The sequence below is a fragment of the Erpetoichthys calabaricus genome, chromosome 10 (genome assembly GCF_900747795.2).
Source record: "Erpetoichthys calabaricus chromosome 10, fErpCal1.3, whole genome shotgun sequence".
Taxonomy (NCBI): Eukaryota; Metazoa; Chordata; class Cladistia; order Polypteriformes; family Polypteridae; genus Erpetoichthys; species Erpetoichthys calabaricus.
The window spans coordinates 151162840-151182193 of NC_041403.2; the positions used below are offsets into that span (position 1 = coordinate 151162840).

The 19354-nt window shown below is 37.7% G+C and overlaps 1 protein-coding gene across 1 annotated transcript in view; it reads right to left on the reverse strand.

Moving 5' to 3' along the window:
• Window positions 1–956: 956 nt before the first annotated feature.
• mybl2b (v-myb avian myeloblastosis viral oncogene homolog-like 2b) overlaps window positions 957–19354 on the reverse strand; it is a 44480-nt gene continuing 26082 nt past the window's right edge. The window contains exons 9-15 of the mRNA XM_028812101.2: window positions 10690–11052; window positions 6636–6778; window positions 4637–4736; window positions 3585–3695; window positions 3209–3322; window positions 2841–2984; window positions 957–1742 (exon numbers count right to left, since the gene is read on the reverse strand). Coding sequence (XP_028667934.1) covers window positions 1614–1742; window positions 2841–2984; window positions 3209–3322; window positions 3585–3695; window positions 4637–4736; window positions 6636–6778; window positions 10690–11052 — 1104 coding nt within the window. The 3' untranslated portion in view covers window positions 957–1613. The remainder of the gene's footprint in view (window positions 1743–2840; window positions 2985–3208; window positions 3323–3584; window positions 3696–4636; window positions 4737–6635; window positions 6779–10689; window positions 11053–19354) is intronic.

Here is a 19354-nt window from a genome sequence, read left to right on the forward strand (position 1 = left end):
TATTGATATTTTTGTTCTCAAGTCCTCAGACAATTCTCTGCTCTTCTTTCTGTTCTCCATGCTTAGTGTGGCACACTCAGACACACAACAGAAAGGTTGAGTCAACTTTTCTCCATTCTAACTGGCTTCAGGTGTGACTGCTATATTGGCAGCACCTGTTTCTTGCCACAGGTGAGTTCAAACGAGCATCATATGCTTGAAATAAAACGATTTGCCCACAATTTTGAAAGGATGCCGGCAATTTTGTCTGGCCCATTTTTGGAGTTCTGTGTGACGTGATGTCAGATTTGGCTTTTTTCTGTTTTTTTGTGTTGTTCCAATGCACATAAAGGAAATAAACATGTACTGTATATATAAAAACATTTGTAATAGCAACAATTTTCTGGGAGAAATGGTGCATTTTCTGGGAAAATTCCAGGGGTGCTGATAATTTCAGCCATGACTGTTCATATACAGTACACCACAACAGCCCCTGCAGACAAAAACTGTACCCAAGCAGATGAAGCCCACTTGCAACGCTTATTTTAGATGAATTCTCAAAAATGGATGTGTGGGGTGAGTAGAGAAACAACAAAACACATTCACAAAATTCAATACTTTTTCTAGTTCCATAAAAATTAGCCTGCTTTCCCAGTCCACAATTTCGTCTTCATAGGAAGGAATGGGGCCAGGCCTTGTACTGATGTGGGGTAGTCCTGAAGCAGCCATCAGGTCAGCTTCTGTTCATCCAATTTCTAAAACTGCTTTTCCAGCACAGAAAGACCGAGAGCAGACATGGAAATAAAAATTGCCTTCCCGACCACGTATGTATTCTTGAGCATTCCACGTTGTTCTGCAGATACCAGTACAGGTTTTCTTCACGTTTCTGTTTTGACTGGTCCCAATGGCCAGTGCACATTCTTTTCTTATACCATTTGGTTAGCCATGACAAACACAAACATTTAATTTGCAAGGTTTATTCATGTCCGTTGGTGTTCACATTAATATTTTTTCTTTTCACCAGATGACATATTACAAAACTGACTGAATCCAGTAAAGCAAATTAGAAGGGAGTATATCCTGACTGGCCATTTATTTATTTATTTTTTTTAAAGGCTTATAATTAAGGATGATCAGGATATACAAACTCCAGGAACTATTCAAGTAACTGCAGCACCGACTTCATTCTCACTTATGGCTTTGTGGTCTGACTGATACTTTAGGACATTTGATGTCCATGAAAGAATGGAAATAAACGTGTTTCTTCACACTTGGCTTGCATTGTTTCTTCTGGAAGGAACGGCAGACAGCACCACAGCAAATGAGTTTAGTTCAAGTTTGCGCTCGATTTTTTACAACCATGACAGTAAACGTTTAGATTATCAGTCCAAGTTGTTACAGAAAAGGTACCCTTTAAGCCATGCACTGTGACTTAAGACTCAAGAAAATATGGCAGTGACTTCTCTAGCTACATCACAAGTCTATTTTAGAGTAGGGAGAAAGTCGAACAAAGTCCAAGTTACCTTTTTTTTTTTTTTTTTTTTTTTAAATATATACATTTCCTCCCAAAAGAAAAGGGATCATACCAGGGTAACAAATATTTAAAGGTACCGTCGCTTTTTTTTTTGCTCCCTTCAGGACAGGATTAAAGCACGGCTGGGTGGGCCAGGCTTTAGTGCTCGCAGGAACCTCCTGGCCTGTTCGGTCATGATAACTTGGTCCTTTGTACGTCCACATGCAACCGCCGCCCAGGCCCGAGACATCTGTAACAGATATAAGATGGAAACAAAATCTGTGGAAACATCCCCAAGTCAAAATAGGACACAACGTCCGGCAGACTTTTGTTTTAACTATCATTGACACGTCATCTTAAAGCTACTGCACAAAGCTGGCTCTGGAGGCCATAAGCCCCAAGACTAACAATATGGATTTACTGTTGGCAGCGAAGTGCACTGTGTTTTCACTTCAGTAGGTAAACGGCTCATTCAAAATTAAAATGTAACTCTGCTCTTAGATGAAGAAGTGGTCAAGGTATTCTGATGCTTCTGGGAGTTCATGCAATTTACACTTTACAACAAGGAACGTTCACAATAACATTTGATCTTCTAATTCCAAGGGCACTGCAATTGTTTGTGATTGAGTATCAGTACAAAACAGAGCACACTACAGTTAAAACAAATGTGGAATCCAGCCTTTCAAATACTGACTGAATGTGCCCATGTTACGGCCTAACGCAGGGGTCCTCCAGTGGCTGCTGGTTTTCACTCCAACCCTTTTCTTAATTGGTAAACCTGCAGTCACTGGGGCCCTTCAGGACTGGAATTGGGAACCCCTGGCCTAGAGAGAGAAGTCGTATCATCCTGGACAATGCTTACTAATTCAGCAACAGAAACCATTCACGCTGTTAACAACACTCTTAATGAATTCATAATTCAGACTTTAAAATGCCGGTGACATCAACCACGGTACATCAGAACAATCTTCTATCCGCATGCTCCATTTCTGGATACAATAAGCTGAACTGGCTCAAGCCAACTGTTAACGCTTTAAATGTAAACCTGTGGTACAACTGGGCAGATCGGACCACATCTTAACATCCACCTACGTGCCCGTTATTGACAGCAGCAGCTCTCTTATTATCCAGGCCAGACGTTCCTCCATGTGTATTTATTTCTGTTTTTCTTGAGCTTTTCTAGCTAAGCACTTCACTACAATTTGCACCATGTGTATAACAATATGTAACAAATAAATGGATTTGATTGTATTTTGTTTACCCTGCGAGTGTTTTAAAGAGAAGTATATATAACTAGTTAACTCCGAAATGAAAGGCTGCAGCAGTCCATTCTCATTGCCATACTTACTGGTACAGGAGGCCCATTCAGCTCAAGGCTCGGCTCTGGAGGTGGGAGGACAAAGGCCTGGTTCAGCACACTGTTGTCCTTCTTGATAGATGTGTAGACACTCGATGAGGAGGTATTGAAAGATGTGGACAGGGAGTTCTCAAGCTACCAAGAAAACAATACATCAGTTTACATTTTTTCACCTGAAGAAAATTTTCTAATTTTTACGCACAACTTAGAGATGCAGTTGGATCAAACTACCATATGAACAATCTACATATCCTGTGAAAGACATTTTAAAAATTGCCCCATCAAACACACACACACCGCCATATTGACCAACATGTATACATTAATTTTTTTGCAGTGCAGCAGGAAAAAGTAAATACCTGGGGCTCCAGATGGGGTCCAGGCGCTGAAAGAGCGAGCTTAGCAGAGTTACACTTCTTGTCCAAAACATCGAGAGCTAAAGACTTGCGCACTTTCTTCATGGGCTGCCTATTCTGTGCAAAGGAAAGACAAGTCCTTAAGTGTATGTGCTTGTACCCTTTGTCTGAAAATACAACCTGAAGGGGATATCTCAGCGTCCAACATGTAGCAAGTTAAATATACTTTCAACAAAAAAAAAAACAATGTTAAATACAAATATTAAATCATGTCATTATCAATATAGCATGCAGTATTTATACAGATGCAAAAAGATAAATCGAAGCGTGAGGAGAACATTGTATTCCAGGCCACCCACTTTAAAACAGCTCAACTTACTCCACTTTTGCGCTTCTGCTCCTGTGGGGTTGCATCCTTAATAACGAGATCAATTCCAGCTTCACTGCGCAGAACCTCCCTGAGATCCTCCTCCAGGTTTGGTGTTGCTGGCTAAAAGGCAGCATTATAAAACATTAGAAATCATAAAAATATCTATATATACAGTAAAATATATACACATCTATCTATCTCAACTTAAGTCTGCTACAGACTTTGTACACGGACTCAGCCACTCGGTTTTCAACTGGAAGATTTTTTAAACACTAGTGAAATGTGGTGAACGTGTGACAACGAGGTTTACTGTTCTAGATACCACGCCACTTTATTTATTCTTGCGCCCCTAGCCAGGACTCACTAGTTCAGCTTCAGCTCACAGTTGGATGATCTTTTAGTCTCATAAAGAGTGCTGCGATACTTAGTTTCAGGATTAATGGAGGAACCTTGACGTCAGCTGTGACACATCCAACAAAATGCTTCCCTACGAGTATGAGGTTCCTACTGTGGAATGGCATTTCACACTGTGGGTTATAAAAATTACATTAAAATCAGCATGTGTGAACATTTTGCGATTTTGAGTTGGCCAATGTTACATTTTTTTTTCTTTTTAATAACCATTTCCAAGAATGTGATATAACTGAATAGCAATCAGGTGTGCGTACAACCGACTCTAAAAGTTACTTTATTTCTGGTATTTTACAGAAGGGAGGCCTTATACTGTACACTTTGTCCATTTAATCTTTACTGTAGGAAGTGAAGCCAAACAGATTAGGCGCTAAACTTTAAAGCACAATGCTGTGGGCCACTTTTCCGACACCATTTTATACCAGGGGTCTGTGCTCCAGATACGTACTGCATACAGTATGTAGTAGAATTCTTTAACCATGAAACACACAGGCATAATGTTCACTGTCTGAAATAATCTCCGCTTTGTGCTTTAAATGATGTAAGCAAAGACTATAAAGTCTGACGACTCTTTCACTTGAAGGCTCTTTGTATGTTTCAGTGCTGTCTTCAGAGGTAAATTATAAATCTCCATATATGCTGGCACTTACAAGAGGGCGCAGAGGTCCGTATTTTTCCATTGCAGTTTTGAAAGGAGTAGGTGTTTGGGGGGTTGTATGCATTTCAGAATTGTGATTAGGAGTAATAAATCTAAAAAAAAGACAAGAAAAGCCATTTACAAAAAATATGCAGCATTTAAATCACAGAAAAATGTTACTGTTAATGAAAACAATTAGGAAGATAAAAAGCAGAACATTCCTTGTAGTTTTCCCATACAAACAGAAACTTAGCACTGTAGTATAAAGAAGAAATGAACATTACCAGAAGAGTCAACAACCACTTCAATAGTTATTGTATTTCTGGCAAAAAGTGTCCGTTTCAGATATGATACATCAGCAAAAATTCAATTGTATAGCGTCTACTGAACTTCTACCTCTTTGTGACAAGTTACAGCAAAACTAAGAGCAGGGAACACACGAGCAAAAAACTAAACCAACTGTGTAAAAAGCTCCTCAAAGATGAACCGCCTTTTATCTTCTCAACCCGTTTACCACGGACGGGGTGATAAAAGTACTGCCACCCACCACATCTGAAGCTAACATATCTTTCCAACACCACATTAGGACATCCAAATAAATTTTGAAATACACACAAATATTAATGCTAACTCAATATCACTAGACTGATGACTGTGTAACCACAGTCGCACATAACCTTTAGGATTTAGTTTGAAATGTCTTACTTGTCACCTTGACCTGTTAAACATTCATGTGAGGTTTAGAGCTCTATGGCCTTTCTGAATGTAGCCTTTCACTAAACGTGCCTTCAACTGGAGGCAAATGGATTATATTAAGATGCAACAATATCTTTGAAATTATACAACAAATGGCTTTAAATCAAAAATATACTGCACAATGTCTTCAAGTATGAAGAAAGACTGCCATTTAATATCATACAGACTCCTTATATGAGAAATATTAAAACAAAGAAAAAGGACCTTTTATATGCCCTGTTTAGAGAGCTCAGCAGCGTTTAAACACAACGGGTCAAAGATGAATGTCAGTCCTGTGCTAAATTCTCTGTCACATAACAAAGAAACTGGACTCACAGACAGAAATAAAGACCCTCTCAGGGCTGCTGTTAGCTATTTGAATATTAAAGAGTCTCGATGTGGGGTCAGATGTCAGATCAGCCAACCACAACTGCTCATCTCATTTACTGGACCACATCAATTTAAATGACTGGAGGGAAAAAAATAAATCAGTGGCCACGTGCCAACCTTCCAGCACAATTGTGCTCATCCCTTGTATGTTCGTCCCAATGACGGCCAACAGCAGGCTGCCTGACAGAGTCCTTGCAGTACAGCTATGGTGAGTACAGCTGCCATCTTCTCTTTTTCTTCTGTCCATTCTGTTGTAGTACAGAAAACAAGAGACTTTAGAGCCTCTTTTCTTTCTGCTTGGGATTTCTAACACACCGGTGTTGCATTCCATTACAGAGGACCATTCATTCATTGGATGTCCGCTCTCATGCATACACTATCTTTGGACTAAAAATAAAATCTAACAGGTTTGATTTTATCAGACTGAGCCACTGGGGATGTGAACGGCTTTACACAAAAGGCACCGAGTGTCCCTGAATCACCAAGATTTTAAGACATAATTTTCCATAAGATGGTCCAATTTCTACTGATTTAACATGTGACAAACAGAACAGGCAAAACAGATGAGGACGAGAGACCCAAGAACTGCTTTCTCAAAAGATTTAAAAATAAAGTATGGTCTATTCTTAACTGAATCAAAAAAACACAAAAAATCTCTCACCACACAAAAAGATCAGCAGAACAGGGAAAACAAATTATAAATCTCATACAAAAAAGAGCATTCCAGCCACCCTCCATTTGGAGCAGAGTCAAAGTTAGCAAGGTAATCATCTGTCGTTTGTCCTCAGTCTGTGTCAGCCATCATTTGACATCCCATCACAGTGTAACTTCTTAGTAGGTCAGGTGATGGTTGCCACTCATAAAACCGAAAAGCTGTGTGAACTTACACTGAGTTTTCCTTCTGGATGAGTGGTGTCTTGTCGCGGTGCAGTGGTGTGGTAACAATTGCCTTTTGACTACAGACGGGCGTGGAAGTTAGAGAAGGGTTCTCCAAGTCTAGAGTGTCGTGCTTCGTCCACATGTTTAGAAACTGAACAGAAGGCAAGAAAAAATTAACTTAAACATTTGGGGAGGTTACACATCTGAACGTATCCATTAAACTCACAATAAATACTACAATAATTTTCCTTTAAGCTGTAATTGTAAATAATTTTTGTATAACAAAGTCCTACATACCTTGAGACTATTTTACTTAAATAAAAAGAAAAAAAAAAAAAAAAACAAAAAGACGTCAACCAAAATGAAACCTTTTATTTATTGCTAAGTACAAAAATTACAATATGCAAGCTTTCGAGGCAACTTGGGCCCCTTCTTCAGGCAAGATGTAATATTATGTAATAATAATGTAATAATATATGTTTACATCTTACCCAAAGAAGGGGCCCAAGTTGCCTCGAAAGCTTGCATATTGTAATTTTTGTACTTGGCAATAAATAAAAGGTTTCATTTTGGTTGACGTCTCACTACATCCACAATGGCTAATACAGAACAACAGCCTTGTAAAAAGTGAAAGAAATACCTTTGTGCTAATACTAATACTATATTTTTAAAAAGTCAGACCAGGCTTTGACATTGAAAACTGTGCTACAATTAAATCCTAAAGTTGTACTCATCATCTGTCCTGCAAACACAACGCACCACTGCTGTCGTACTAAGCAGCGCTCCGTTGGGCACACGCGGCGGTGGCACTTCAGTCTTGTCTTTTTCGAATGTCTCTTTCTTTGCCCGTGTTTCCCTGTCCAAGTTAAGGTGGTATCTGCATGGTGTGCTGGCCAATGGCCAAGAGCAGAAAGCTCAGAGAAGGGGTTTGAGGGTTCAGAACTTGAGGGTTATGTTGGCTTCACCGAGTGGAGAAGCAGCTTCTGTACCAGAAAAAAAATTCAGAACTAACCTGGAGGAGCAGACGACTGACAGGATGCAGTAAACTTTTCTTTTTGTGAAGCGACTCGGAGGTCTTGATTTTTTTTTTGGTATTTGTTACAGTGTACTAATCCCCAGTGTCTTACTGATTTTTTTAATTAAATTTTTTTGGAACTGTACTTTGTCTCATTTATTTGTGTTATATTAATGTAGTGGGTACGTGTGTTGATTTGGTGCCTTATTTTAATATAATATGGCGTTTCTGACAGTGTGACATCTGTTATCAGGGAAGCAGTAGCAAAGGAGAGATTCATAGGGCCCAATTATTATGTTAAAAAAAAAAAATAGGCAGCAGACCTGACCAGACTCTTTGCTCCGCTTAGTTTGGCATTGACACACACAAATAATCACGTTAATAATGATAATAATTCTTTACATTTATACAGCGCTTTTCTCACTACTTGAAGTGCTTCAGTGAGTGTGGAGCCACTTCCACCAGCACGGTTTATTATCCACTTGGATGATATGATGGCAGCCATTTTAGTGCCAGTAAGCTCAGCACACGTTAGCTGTTAGGTGGTGAAGCGGTGAGAGATAGCCAATTAGGGACAGCGGATAATAAGGGGGCCTGAAGGACTTGGTCGTGGTGGGCAGTTTAGCCTGGACATTGGGATACACCTTACTCTTTACGATGGATATCCAGGGATCTTTTATGAACACAGAGAGTCATGACCTCAGTTTTAGTCTCATCTGTAGGACAGTACCATTTTTACAGAACACATTCATCTCTGACAGCTCGGACTCATAGTTACAGTGAAAGCTCCTTATTTGTATAGCACATTTGTTTGAGCAGTTTGGAAAGCCGATAAGCAGAGGACAAACGTAAGATACTTGATTAGAAAATGAAACCTGTCATTGGAATATCAAAACAAGCTGTTGAAACTGGTGAATAACTACAGTGGACTTGTATGCAATACATGATGTGTCTGATGATGCTTTAAAACAAGTCTACACATCACCAGACTTTGAAAATACAGTCTAGGAGGTTGAATTGAACTTAGTTTTGTAAAAATTTGACTTGCTTTTGTGGAATATTCAATAAAGTGTTAAAAAAAGAAAATGTAGTCTATTATCCAAACCATTTCCTTTAAATGGATTTTTAGGTTCATAGGCTTCACTTAAGGTGCGAACAACAAACGGCACATTTGAATGTTGATCTCAGTTTGCTGCAGTGAACTCAAGTACACACACACACACACACACACACAGTATGACGAGCTGCTTACAGCTTTCACAGAGTACTAGCTACTAATTAGTGACTGTACTCTTTACATTAGTCCAATATTTTAAGTACTGTTAGCCAATTACTGAGGCTTTTTTGCCCCAAGACTAACCAAAACAAATCAAGTGACTGATGTTTTAAGATCTTATTAGCAACTTGTGACTACTGAACAGTTCAGGAACAGATTTTTAAGAAAGTTGATTAAAAGAGGATTTTCTATAGGCCATATTCAGCTGTCATGGGGGTCCCATTAACATTTTGTGGCAAGAAAGATGGATGACAGGTGAACAAGCAGCACCATTCAAAACAGAATTCAGAACATCTGACTGCACTACTTTATACACTTTCTAGAAGTAACACAAAACAAACGAAGATGTCAGGTTTCCTTTTTTGATGAGGATGTGCTTAAATGACAGAAATTATGTTAAATAATGAACATTTTACAAAAAGGTACAGCTACAAAAGTATAGCAGCAACAGATATAGCTGTGGAAAAAACAAGTTAATAACCAAAATGTTAAAATTTTGTGCAGGGTCCAAATTCACAAAGACAAATATTTAACAGTAAAATTCTAACTTCAAAAAAATGTATTACAAAGAACAAGTATAAAGATGACTAATGGAATAATGGCGAGAATTAAAGAATGAAATAAGGAATATGTGAAAACAAAGTACAGAGAAATAACAAAAAGGAAACCGGCTCATTCTTTTACTAGAATGGCTACAAAATTACAAAAATGAATTCAAGAAAGAAAACTAATAAATTGTTCTACTTAGTTAGCCAGCACTTCTCTAGAGATCACCTATTCTGGTAGTTTATTCTGCTCCAACAGCAGTCACTGAAGTGTAAAACTAATAGCCTACAAATGAAGAGCTTTGCTGGGCTGAATGGCCTGTTCTCATCAAGGCTGTTTTCATATACTAGAATGGCTACTATGTACTCCGAGTTGACTAATGATCTGAGTGCCTTTCAGTCCATTGCAAGTGCCTTTTTTTTATATATATATATATATATATATATATATATATATATATATATATATATATATATATATATATATATATATATATATATATATAAAAACAGGCTATATTGTTAAAGTCAGGTCACTGCAGGAAAATGATTAAGCTGGGGAGATACCGTATATACTCGCGTACAAGTCAGGCCTTGAAACTCGAAAAATCTATCATCAAATCGGACCCCGACTTATACCCCCGTTCAAAAATACGATACTTAAATATTTTTCTTTTTTTACATCATCTTGCCTCCTCCAATCTCGCATCAGTTTCTCAGACACTTCGAATTTTGTTGCACAAGTGCAGTTCCAATTTCTTTCGCCACTTCAACGACTTTTAATTTAAAACCAACTTCTTATTTTCTCCTGATCGAACGCTCCATCGTAGATAACAGATGCTCTTACAATAAAGGTGTATGAGGGTGTGAGATACCAAAAAACACAAATCAGTGCAAATGTCGCTTCGGAATAGTTTTGGCATTAAACCGTGTGGTCACGTAGGCACAATACATAGAAAATAAAGGCCGTGTGCCCCATGGTTACTCTCTCAGGTGGGCATTAGCGTATCGTAATCTCTTGGACCAATAGTGTGAGTTTTCCCACATTCGACTTATTACTGGTATTTTACAATGCTGATCGTATTTTACGATAAAATCAAGCCCTGATTTATCCGCAGGAGAACTTAAAACACGAGTATATACGGTTCCTTTAAAAAAAAAAAAAGGAATTTAACGGGGGGGTAACAAAACAAAAACACACAGTAACAGCTTGGTATGCAACTTACCTGTGAAGGGGAAAATGGAAGTTCTTTGACTGGGGTACACTTGGGGGTAACTAAATTTGCAGTGTCGTTCAGTTCTAGAATGCTGGTGCCAGGAGACTGGGTAATACGGCGGCGACGATGACGAGAGAGTACAGAAGGAGGAGTACTCCCACCGTTCTCTTTAGATGGAGGTGTGGTGCCCCTTGCATGCAGCGGTGATATCGGGATAAGTTCTCCTCGGTTTCCTCGGCTCAACTCATGCAGGGTGCTGCCTTCTAACCTGATGAGACTTCGGGACTCTGACGTGGGTCTGGGTGCTGCCATCTCTTCATCTGGGTCATCAGGAAGGTCAAAAGTTGAAAGGTCACACCAACCATCTAGATCCTGCAATAATCAGAAGATTTTTAGCATATACTGCCCATATCTAGTATGTGTTACCAAATACCGTTACTTGGTACACTAGTATACACTTTGGCAACCAAAAGTACTGTATTTGACTGTATAAAGTTAGCGTACAGTACAAGAAATATTATTGTAATGAGGGGGTTCAATATACTACATGAACAAAAAGCAATGAAGAGCTCACCGTAATGATGATAAAATGTTTGTTTTCACAATAGCCAACTACCAAGTGTTTAAACCCCTTAAAAGAATAAAGCAAATACTCATCCCACAAAACATTTCCTCACAGTTTAGGATCAGGGAAATGAAAAAGTCCCAAAATAAACAGAACAGGTATAAATTGCTTTTGATTCAAGAGTAAAGATCAAAAAAATAAACTGATCAACAAGTTAGAATTAATTATGCTGCTTTCAAAGGCCATCGAGAGAGGTTACTGTCAAATCAAATACCAATACTACTTCACACACCTTTTATAATAGTGACAGATAACAGAATATTTGAGAATGTTAAATGAAATGCATCCTAGCCTTGCTAGGTGTGAATTTTTTTTAAATGAAGTTCAATTCAAAAATATAATTTTGTAATGCCTATTTAGCCTGTATCAGTACAACAACATGTATATCTCTAAGACACACTTTCACACTCAGGAAGTAGCTTAACGTGCTTTACAAAATGTCAAAAACAAATTAAACAATAGATAAGAATAAGTGAAACATACCAAAAATGCACACGAAATACAGTGGGGCAAAAAAGTATTTAGTCAGCCACCAATTGTGCAAGTTCTCCCACTTAAAAAGATGAGAGAGGCCTGAAATTTTCATCATAGGTATACATCAACTATGAGAGACTAAATGAGAAAAAAAAATCCAGAAAATCACATTGTCTGATTTTTAAAGAATTTATTTGCAAATTATGGTGGAAAATAAGTATTTGGTCACCTACAAACAAGCAAGATTTCTGGCTCTCACAGACCTGTAACTTCTTCTGTAAGAGGCTCCTCTGTCCTCCACTCGTTACCTGTATTAATGGCACTTGTTTGAACTCGTTATCAATATAAAAGACACCTGTCCACAACCTCAAACAGTCACACTCCAAACTCCACTATGGCCAAGAACAAAGAGCTGTCAAAGGACACCAGAAACAAAATTGTAGACCTGCACCAGGCTGGGAAGACTGAATCTGCAATAGGTAAGTAGCTTGGTGTGAAGAAATCAACTGTGGGAGCAATTATTAGAAAGTGGAAGACATACAAGACCACTGATAATCTCCCTCAATCTGGGGCTCCACGCAAGATCTCACCCCGTGGGGTCAAAATGATCACAAGAACAGTGAGCAAAAAATCCCAGAACCACACGGGGGGACCTAGTGAATGATCTGCAGAGAGCTGGGACCAAAGTAACAAAGGCTACCATCAGTAACACACTACGCCGCCAGGGACTCAAATCCTGCAGTGCCAGACGTGTTCCCCTGCTTAAGCCAGTACATGTGCAGGCCCATCTGAAGTTTGCTAGAGAGCATTTGGATGATCCAGAAGAGGATTGGGAGAATGTCACATGGTCAGATGAAACCAAAATAGAACTTTTTGGTAAAAACTCTACTCGTTGTGTTTGGAGGAGAAAGAATGCTGAGTTGCATCCAAAGAACTCCATACCTACTGTAAAGTATGGGGATGGAAACATCATGCCTTGGGGCTGTTTTTCTGCAAAGTGACCAGGACGACTGATCCGTGTAAAGGAAAGAATGAATGGGGCCATGTATCGTCAGATTTTGAGTGAAAACCTCCTTCCATCAGCAAGGGCATTGAAGATGAAACGTGGCTGGGCCTTTCAGCATGACAATCCCAAACACACCGCCCGGGTAACGAAGGAGTGGCTTCGTAAGAAGCATTTCAAGGTCCTGGAGTGGCCTAGCCAGTCTCCAGATCTCAACCCCATAGAAAATCTTTGGAGGGAGTTGAAAGTCCGTGTTGCCCAGCGACAGCCCCAAAACATCACTGCTGTAGAGGAGATCTGCATGGAGGAATGGGCCAAAATACCAGCAACAGTGTGTGAAAACCTTGTGAAGACTTACAGAAAACGTTTGACCTCGGTCATTGCCAACAAAGGGTATATAACAAAGTATTGAGATGAACTTTTGTTATTGACCAAATACATTTTTTCCCACCATAATTTGCAAATAAATTCTTCAAAAATCAGACAATGTGATTTTCTGGATTTTTTTTTTTCTCATTTTGTCTCTCATGGTTGAGGTACACCTATGATGAAAATTACAGGCCTCTCTCATCTTTTTAAGTGGGAGAACTTGCACAATTGGTGGCTGACTAAATACTTTTTTGCCCCACTGTAATAAATAGAAAAGTACAGTCCTTACATACAGAAGTGTTTTTTGTAATCTGTATCAACATCTCATTTAAAAGCACATACTACAGGTTAAAACCCATTATAGCGAAAACCAAAGTAATGAAATTTTTAGTGTAACGAATACTTTTTGTGGGCCTTAACAAACTTAACAGAACATCATTTTAAATGAATCTCGTAAACATCAGTATAACGAACGTCTTTTTGACCAAACACAGCTACCGAAGATAATGTGATGCAAAAAATACTTAATGCCGCTCTTATGCTTTCCATGCCGAGTCTTGGGAGCCCTGCAACAGGCTGTCTCAAAGAGAAAGACAAGAGTCTGTTGCGACATTTCCAGTCTCTGGCAGTCTCGGCGAGTGAGTAGGAATGACATCATACACATCGCCAAATTTACAGCCAATGCTCTAATGAATGTCCACATGCGTAGTTGTGTTGTGTGCAGATACTGTATGTACTGTACAGAGTTTCATAGCTCTTCTCAAAGTTTTCGAGATGAACAAAAAAGGTGAGAAACAGCATCAATTTACACTGAAGGAAAAATTAATCCTGGAAAAAGTTGATACTGGAATGAAAAAACACGACATGGCAAAACCATTTTGGAATTGCGTCTTCACCTAACTTCTCATTTTCATTCTGTGTTCATACCTGTATTTCTTTAAAAAAAAAAAATCTAAATGTCTTATTTTCATTCTGTATTTCTATAATAAAAAAATACAAGTATGAAAACAAGACATTGCATGCATTTCTCTCTATTATAAAAAGAAATCCTGTCCTGGAAAGCAAAACCAAGGCTACAATATGTGATCTTCTCTGAAGACATTTAAAAGACCCGCAAGACCAAAGAGACTTGCCACGGTGCGTCTCGCGGGGACAGTAAACATGAGATATTGTGCGAAGAGATTGACCCAGGACCGTCTCGCGATGACGTGGAACAGGAGATTCTTGTAAGACACGCCCTACTTACAATCTATCAAATGGGACAACGGGGCAGCAAAACATTCAGTCTTGTGAAGGATTTGAGCACACATAGATCCAGGGTCTCCGCGCATATAAAGCGTATAAGGACATGTGTTATAAATGAAACGTCAACAAATAAGCAAAGAAGAAATCAGCGCGGAGAAAAGACTCAAAAGCGTTGGAAAAGAAAAAGAAAAAATAATCTAGGTGCAAATTCAGAAAATAAGGCAAGTAATTATCAGCCTGTAACAAGTGGAAATAAAACAAAGCACGTCCAATCGGGCTCAGAATTAAAAGACAGAGTAAAAGACAAAGTAGAACTTCATAAAGACGTTCACAAACGTTGGCGCAATACACATGCAGAGCAGATTATGAAAGCAGAGCATTCGAAAGGCTCAAAAAACCATGCGTGATTCAAATGTGGAGAAAGTTAAAGAATATGAAAGTAGGAAAATTAGAAAGTATAAAAAAAAAAAAAAAAAAAGAAAGTAAAGATCGCAGTAGCGCAAACAAACAAATTTATACGCGAAAAAGGGAAAATAACCACCGCGGACCAGGTGTCATTAAAGGAAAAAGGAAAAAAAAAAAAAAAAGCAGGACAACGCAAGGTCAGAAATAAAAGAGTAGAAAACAAAGTGAAAAGTCATAAAGAGGTTACAAAACAAAAGAGCCAAACACCAGCAGAGCAGGTTAGAGATAATTCAGGATAGGTTTCTCGGTTTGGAATTTCAGCACAGACAAAGCAATCGACATCATCATCAGTTAATTTTTTTTGCAAAGTAACCAATAAATGCATGCGAGGTAAACTCCGTTTTTGAAATTCTCTTGACTTCAAAGCCTTACAATATTTACGTACGTCTGACATATCACCTATGTCCATATATTCGATCTCTATTCACCTTTTAGTTATTTCTCCGAGTAATAATTTCTCTTTTGTTGTGCTAATGCGTAGTTTTTTTTTTTCTTTTTGAACTTTCGTTTTTTTGCTGCTTTCATATTCTGTATCTTGCTCTGCATGTGTTTCGCGCCTACGTTTTCTTGGGGTCTTTTGAATTCCAGTTTTCATTATCTCTAACCTGACAAAGTCATTAAACACATGTCTCACTGACCTCATTTAAAAGATTCAGCATATTTGGACTTGAAAGATTCCAAAAATTGTTTTTACAGAAGTTCTGAAATAAAAGTGAAACTAATGAAATAGCAACAATTCAAAGAAAAAAAAATCTTAAAAGTGTGTCTGGAAAACCAAACACGGGGGTTGGCGAGCGAAGCTCCCTAGTCTACTTAAAAAAAAAAAAAAAATTACATCTAATGTCTCATTTTCATTCTGTATTCATACCTGTATTTGTAATAAAAAAAAAAGTTACATCTAACATCTCATTTTCAAATGAAATATTTTTTGCAGTTTAAGAGCGGTTGTTTTTTTTTTTTTTTTTTTTTTTAAATATAGGTATCGTCAAGCCTGGGTCACAGCATTGCACGAGAGACAGGAAGAGGATTTCTGCTTTTCAAGGAAAATACAGATATTTTATTGCTGTACACAGAAGGCAGGTACAGTCTCGAGGCTTCATTAAGAATAGGAGAGATTAGGAGCTGTGTCATGGGCAGTTGCCCTGTTTTAGCGTCATTCTTCAGGGTAGAAGAACACTAGCAGCTCAGAATCACCGCTGTGGCAGACACAGTCTGGAGAAGAGAGATCGGGAGAGTGTGGAGAGGAGCAGAACAAAGCCTGGTGTTAAATGTTAAACACTGTGCAACAAGCACAGTCTGTGGTAACTCTGATCCTGTAGAGGACAACCAATTTCTTTGCCTCAGGTTTATGGTTTACCAGATGCATCAGTTCAAATAAATGCATGTTTTATAACAGCTGACATTGGCAGGTTGGGGTTCTGTTTAAGCCAGCAAATAGGAATATTTATACGTAAAACTGTGCATCACATCTCAAACTTTGCTACATTGAAATGTGGATACAAACCTCTATGAAACAGACTGCTCTTATGAAAATAAGACAAGTAGAAATAAGCTTTAACAACTGAATGTATAATCATCAAGAGTGAGTATGTGTATACTCAAAGTGTGTAGTACTTATTGGCTTTTAACATTCTCATGATGCACATATTAAATTGAAACTGCAATTTACTTGCAGTGCACAGCGGAAAGAAAAACAAAAAACCAGACCAAAGCAAAAAATTTGAAGACAAGGGAGAGGAATTATGTCAAACTTCAATAAACACAAAGGAATACATTTTGAAGTTATTTCAAAAGCAGCTCTATCCACCTAAACTCACTTTAATTTAAAACGGTGGTTTCACTTTAGCAACGGTTGGTTAACTCTTTAGGAATGTCACAAGAATGAATACTATGGTACAAAGTTGATAAAAAAAAACTTCAGTTTTTGGAAGTTTGGCATTTGTTGGTATTACTGGATGAAAGTCAGTATTACACTCATGTGAAACTGCAAGTAGGCGGCGCAGTGGTAGTACTGCTGCTTTGCAGTAAGGAGACTGTGGAAGATTGTGGGTTCACTTCCCGGTTCCTCCCCGTGTGGATAGCGCTTTGAGTACTGAGAAAAGCGCTATATAAATGTAATGAATTATTATTATTATTATTATTATTATTATTCCTTTAGGAGTAACTTGTGAGAAAAACTACATATGAAAATGTCATGGCTGGAAATGCTTTGCGTTTGATTAAGATTCAAGCCTTGCATTATATTTTCATATTCATAAATGCCAATAGTTGTTTACTTAAATTATAGTTGATGGCTACACCAATACTTTAATATTGTACTTTTAATAAAAAGCCAAGACTGGAATTTATTTTTGCAATGGTGTTACACAGGTATAGAGTGGTATCAAAATACAAGACAAATCTGGTACTCTGACATCCACACTCTTTATTCACTACACATGAAGAACTTTGCTAAATTAAAATTTACTCTAAACATCTTTTTAAAAATTAGCTTTTTTTATTATATATATATATATATATATATATATATATATATATATATATATATATATATATAAAAATAAGAAATGTAATGCAATCTACACAACTATAGCCCGTTTCAGTACTGAAGCATCTGCTTTCCAGAGATTCAATAAACTGGTTATCGGTATATTAAAGTGTCTTACTTTCAAATCAAATTTTAGGTAAATGCAAAAACTGGAGATGAAAATAAATGTAGTTTCCACCTCACAAAACGGTAATTGGCATGAAAATCCAAGAACTGCAGAGACCTATTCATCACTATTGCACAAGACTTAAGCCAACATTCTGCTGATCACATGACAATGTCCTTTTTTAGGATGGTTTCTCGTAGTGCTGCGCCCAATAAGGGTTTTAAGGCCAACACCGATCACCAATTTCAAGTGACTTGATCAGCAGGTTCAGATTTTTTTTTTCCCCCTTTATCCTTTTCAGAAACTTTGTACACTAAGTTCCTGCATAACTAGACACACAGAAGGCTCATGTCCTATATTAAAGTGTATTTTAATCATTAAAACTATAAACCACAGGTGTTAACTGTTCATTTCACTAACAAAATGAAATTCTGTAGGCTTATTGTTCAGTGACCATAAAAATACTCAAATAAAAATTTACTTAATACATACTAATAAAATATGTACATAAATATTTATCCATAATACATGGCATAAAATAAAATGCTTCTCATAACTGCAAGTGGTCAGTTTTTTTTTTTTTGTAATGTACCCATCTGAAACAAGTCTTATTAAAAAAGTAGTTTTCTTCATTTCTAATAATAATTTCACAATTAAACACAGATTAAATGTAAATAAACATATACTTATTAATCATTACTTGAACTATCGCTTAGTTTACTGTACTACTGTATATGTATGCTTATGTTACAATTACTATATTTATTCAGGTGTGTTTTTTTCCTTCATTTGTAATGCTGGACGTGTAATTACAAACATTGATTGCCACTTTATTAAGGCAGTTCTTATTTCTTACCAAAAGTTAATCTGTATGGCACAAAGCAACAAATAATAAACAGAACCAAGGTTTTAAAAAGCTGCAAATGTATCAAATAAGTTGTTTATCAAGATGACACAAGTCTAACATGCTTAACAGGTTTATAAGTAAAAAATACACCTTGCTGTTAAGCTTACAAGACTATTGTTAACTAAGTAGCAATTTCAAATTAGTCTCCATCCCCCCCCCCACCCCACCCCCACCAATTAAAAATTTAAGCTGCATATGAACAATTATGTTTCAAATACAACTTCTCCTCAACACATTACTTTCAAGCTAGAAACTTTCCTCACTTTCCACCCATTTCTATTTTAGAAGAATAATTGACCAGTCTTGAAGACTCAGATAGCATCTCCACAATTTATAAAAATATTTTAAAGTCTCTTCCTTTCAAAGACCCCAGAGTACACTGGGGAAAGGAGCAGTCACTCATTTCTTTAGAGACTGAGTGGAAGGTGGCCATGTACAGAATTCACTTAAGCTCCAGATGCGCAAATGTATTCAATCATCCAAATTAGAATCTTATCGAGTGCATTTGTCTTGTTTAAAATTGTATACATTTTTTTCCGGGGCAAAATCCAACCTGCAAAAGTTGCAATCAAGCTGGAGCCTCATTGGGCTACATGTTCTGGGTGCGTACCAAATTAACAACATTGTGGGAATGCTGACTGCCTAATAGACAGCCTTGTTGTTACCATCCCTCCTAAGCCATTAACAGCTGTGTTTGGTGGGCTCACAGAGGGCCTTAAAGTGGAGAAGGACAAACAAACTAATCTCTTACCTCACTACTAGCACATAGACGTATCTTACTCAACTGGAAGAATCCTACCCCACCACTCTTAAGTCAGACAGAGAGTAACTGATGTTGTATACTACTTGAAATTCTTGGGGGGGGTGAGGGGGGGGGACATTCAATTTCTAACTTACAGGATCTGTTCAAAACTTTAAAATACGGCAGGATC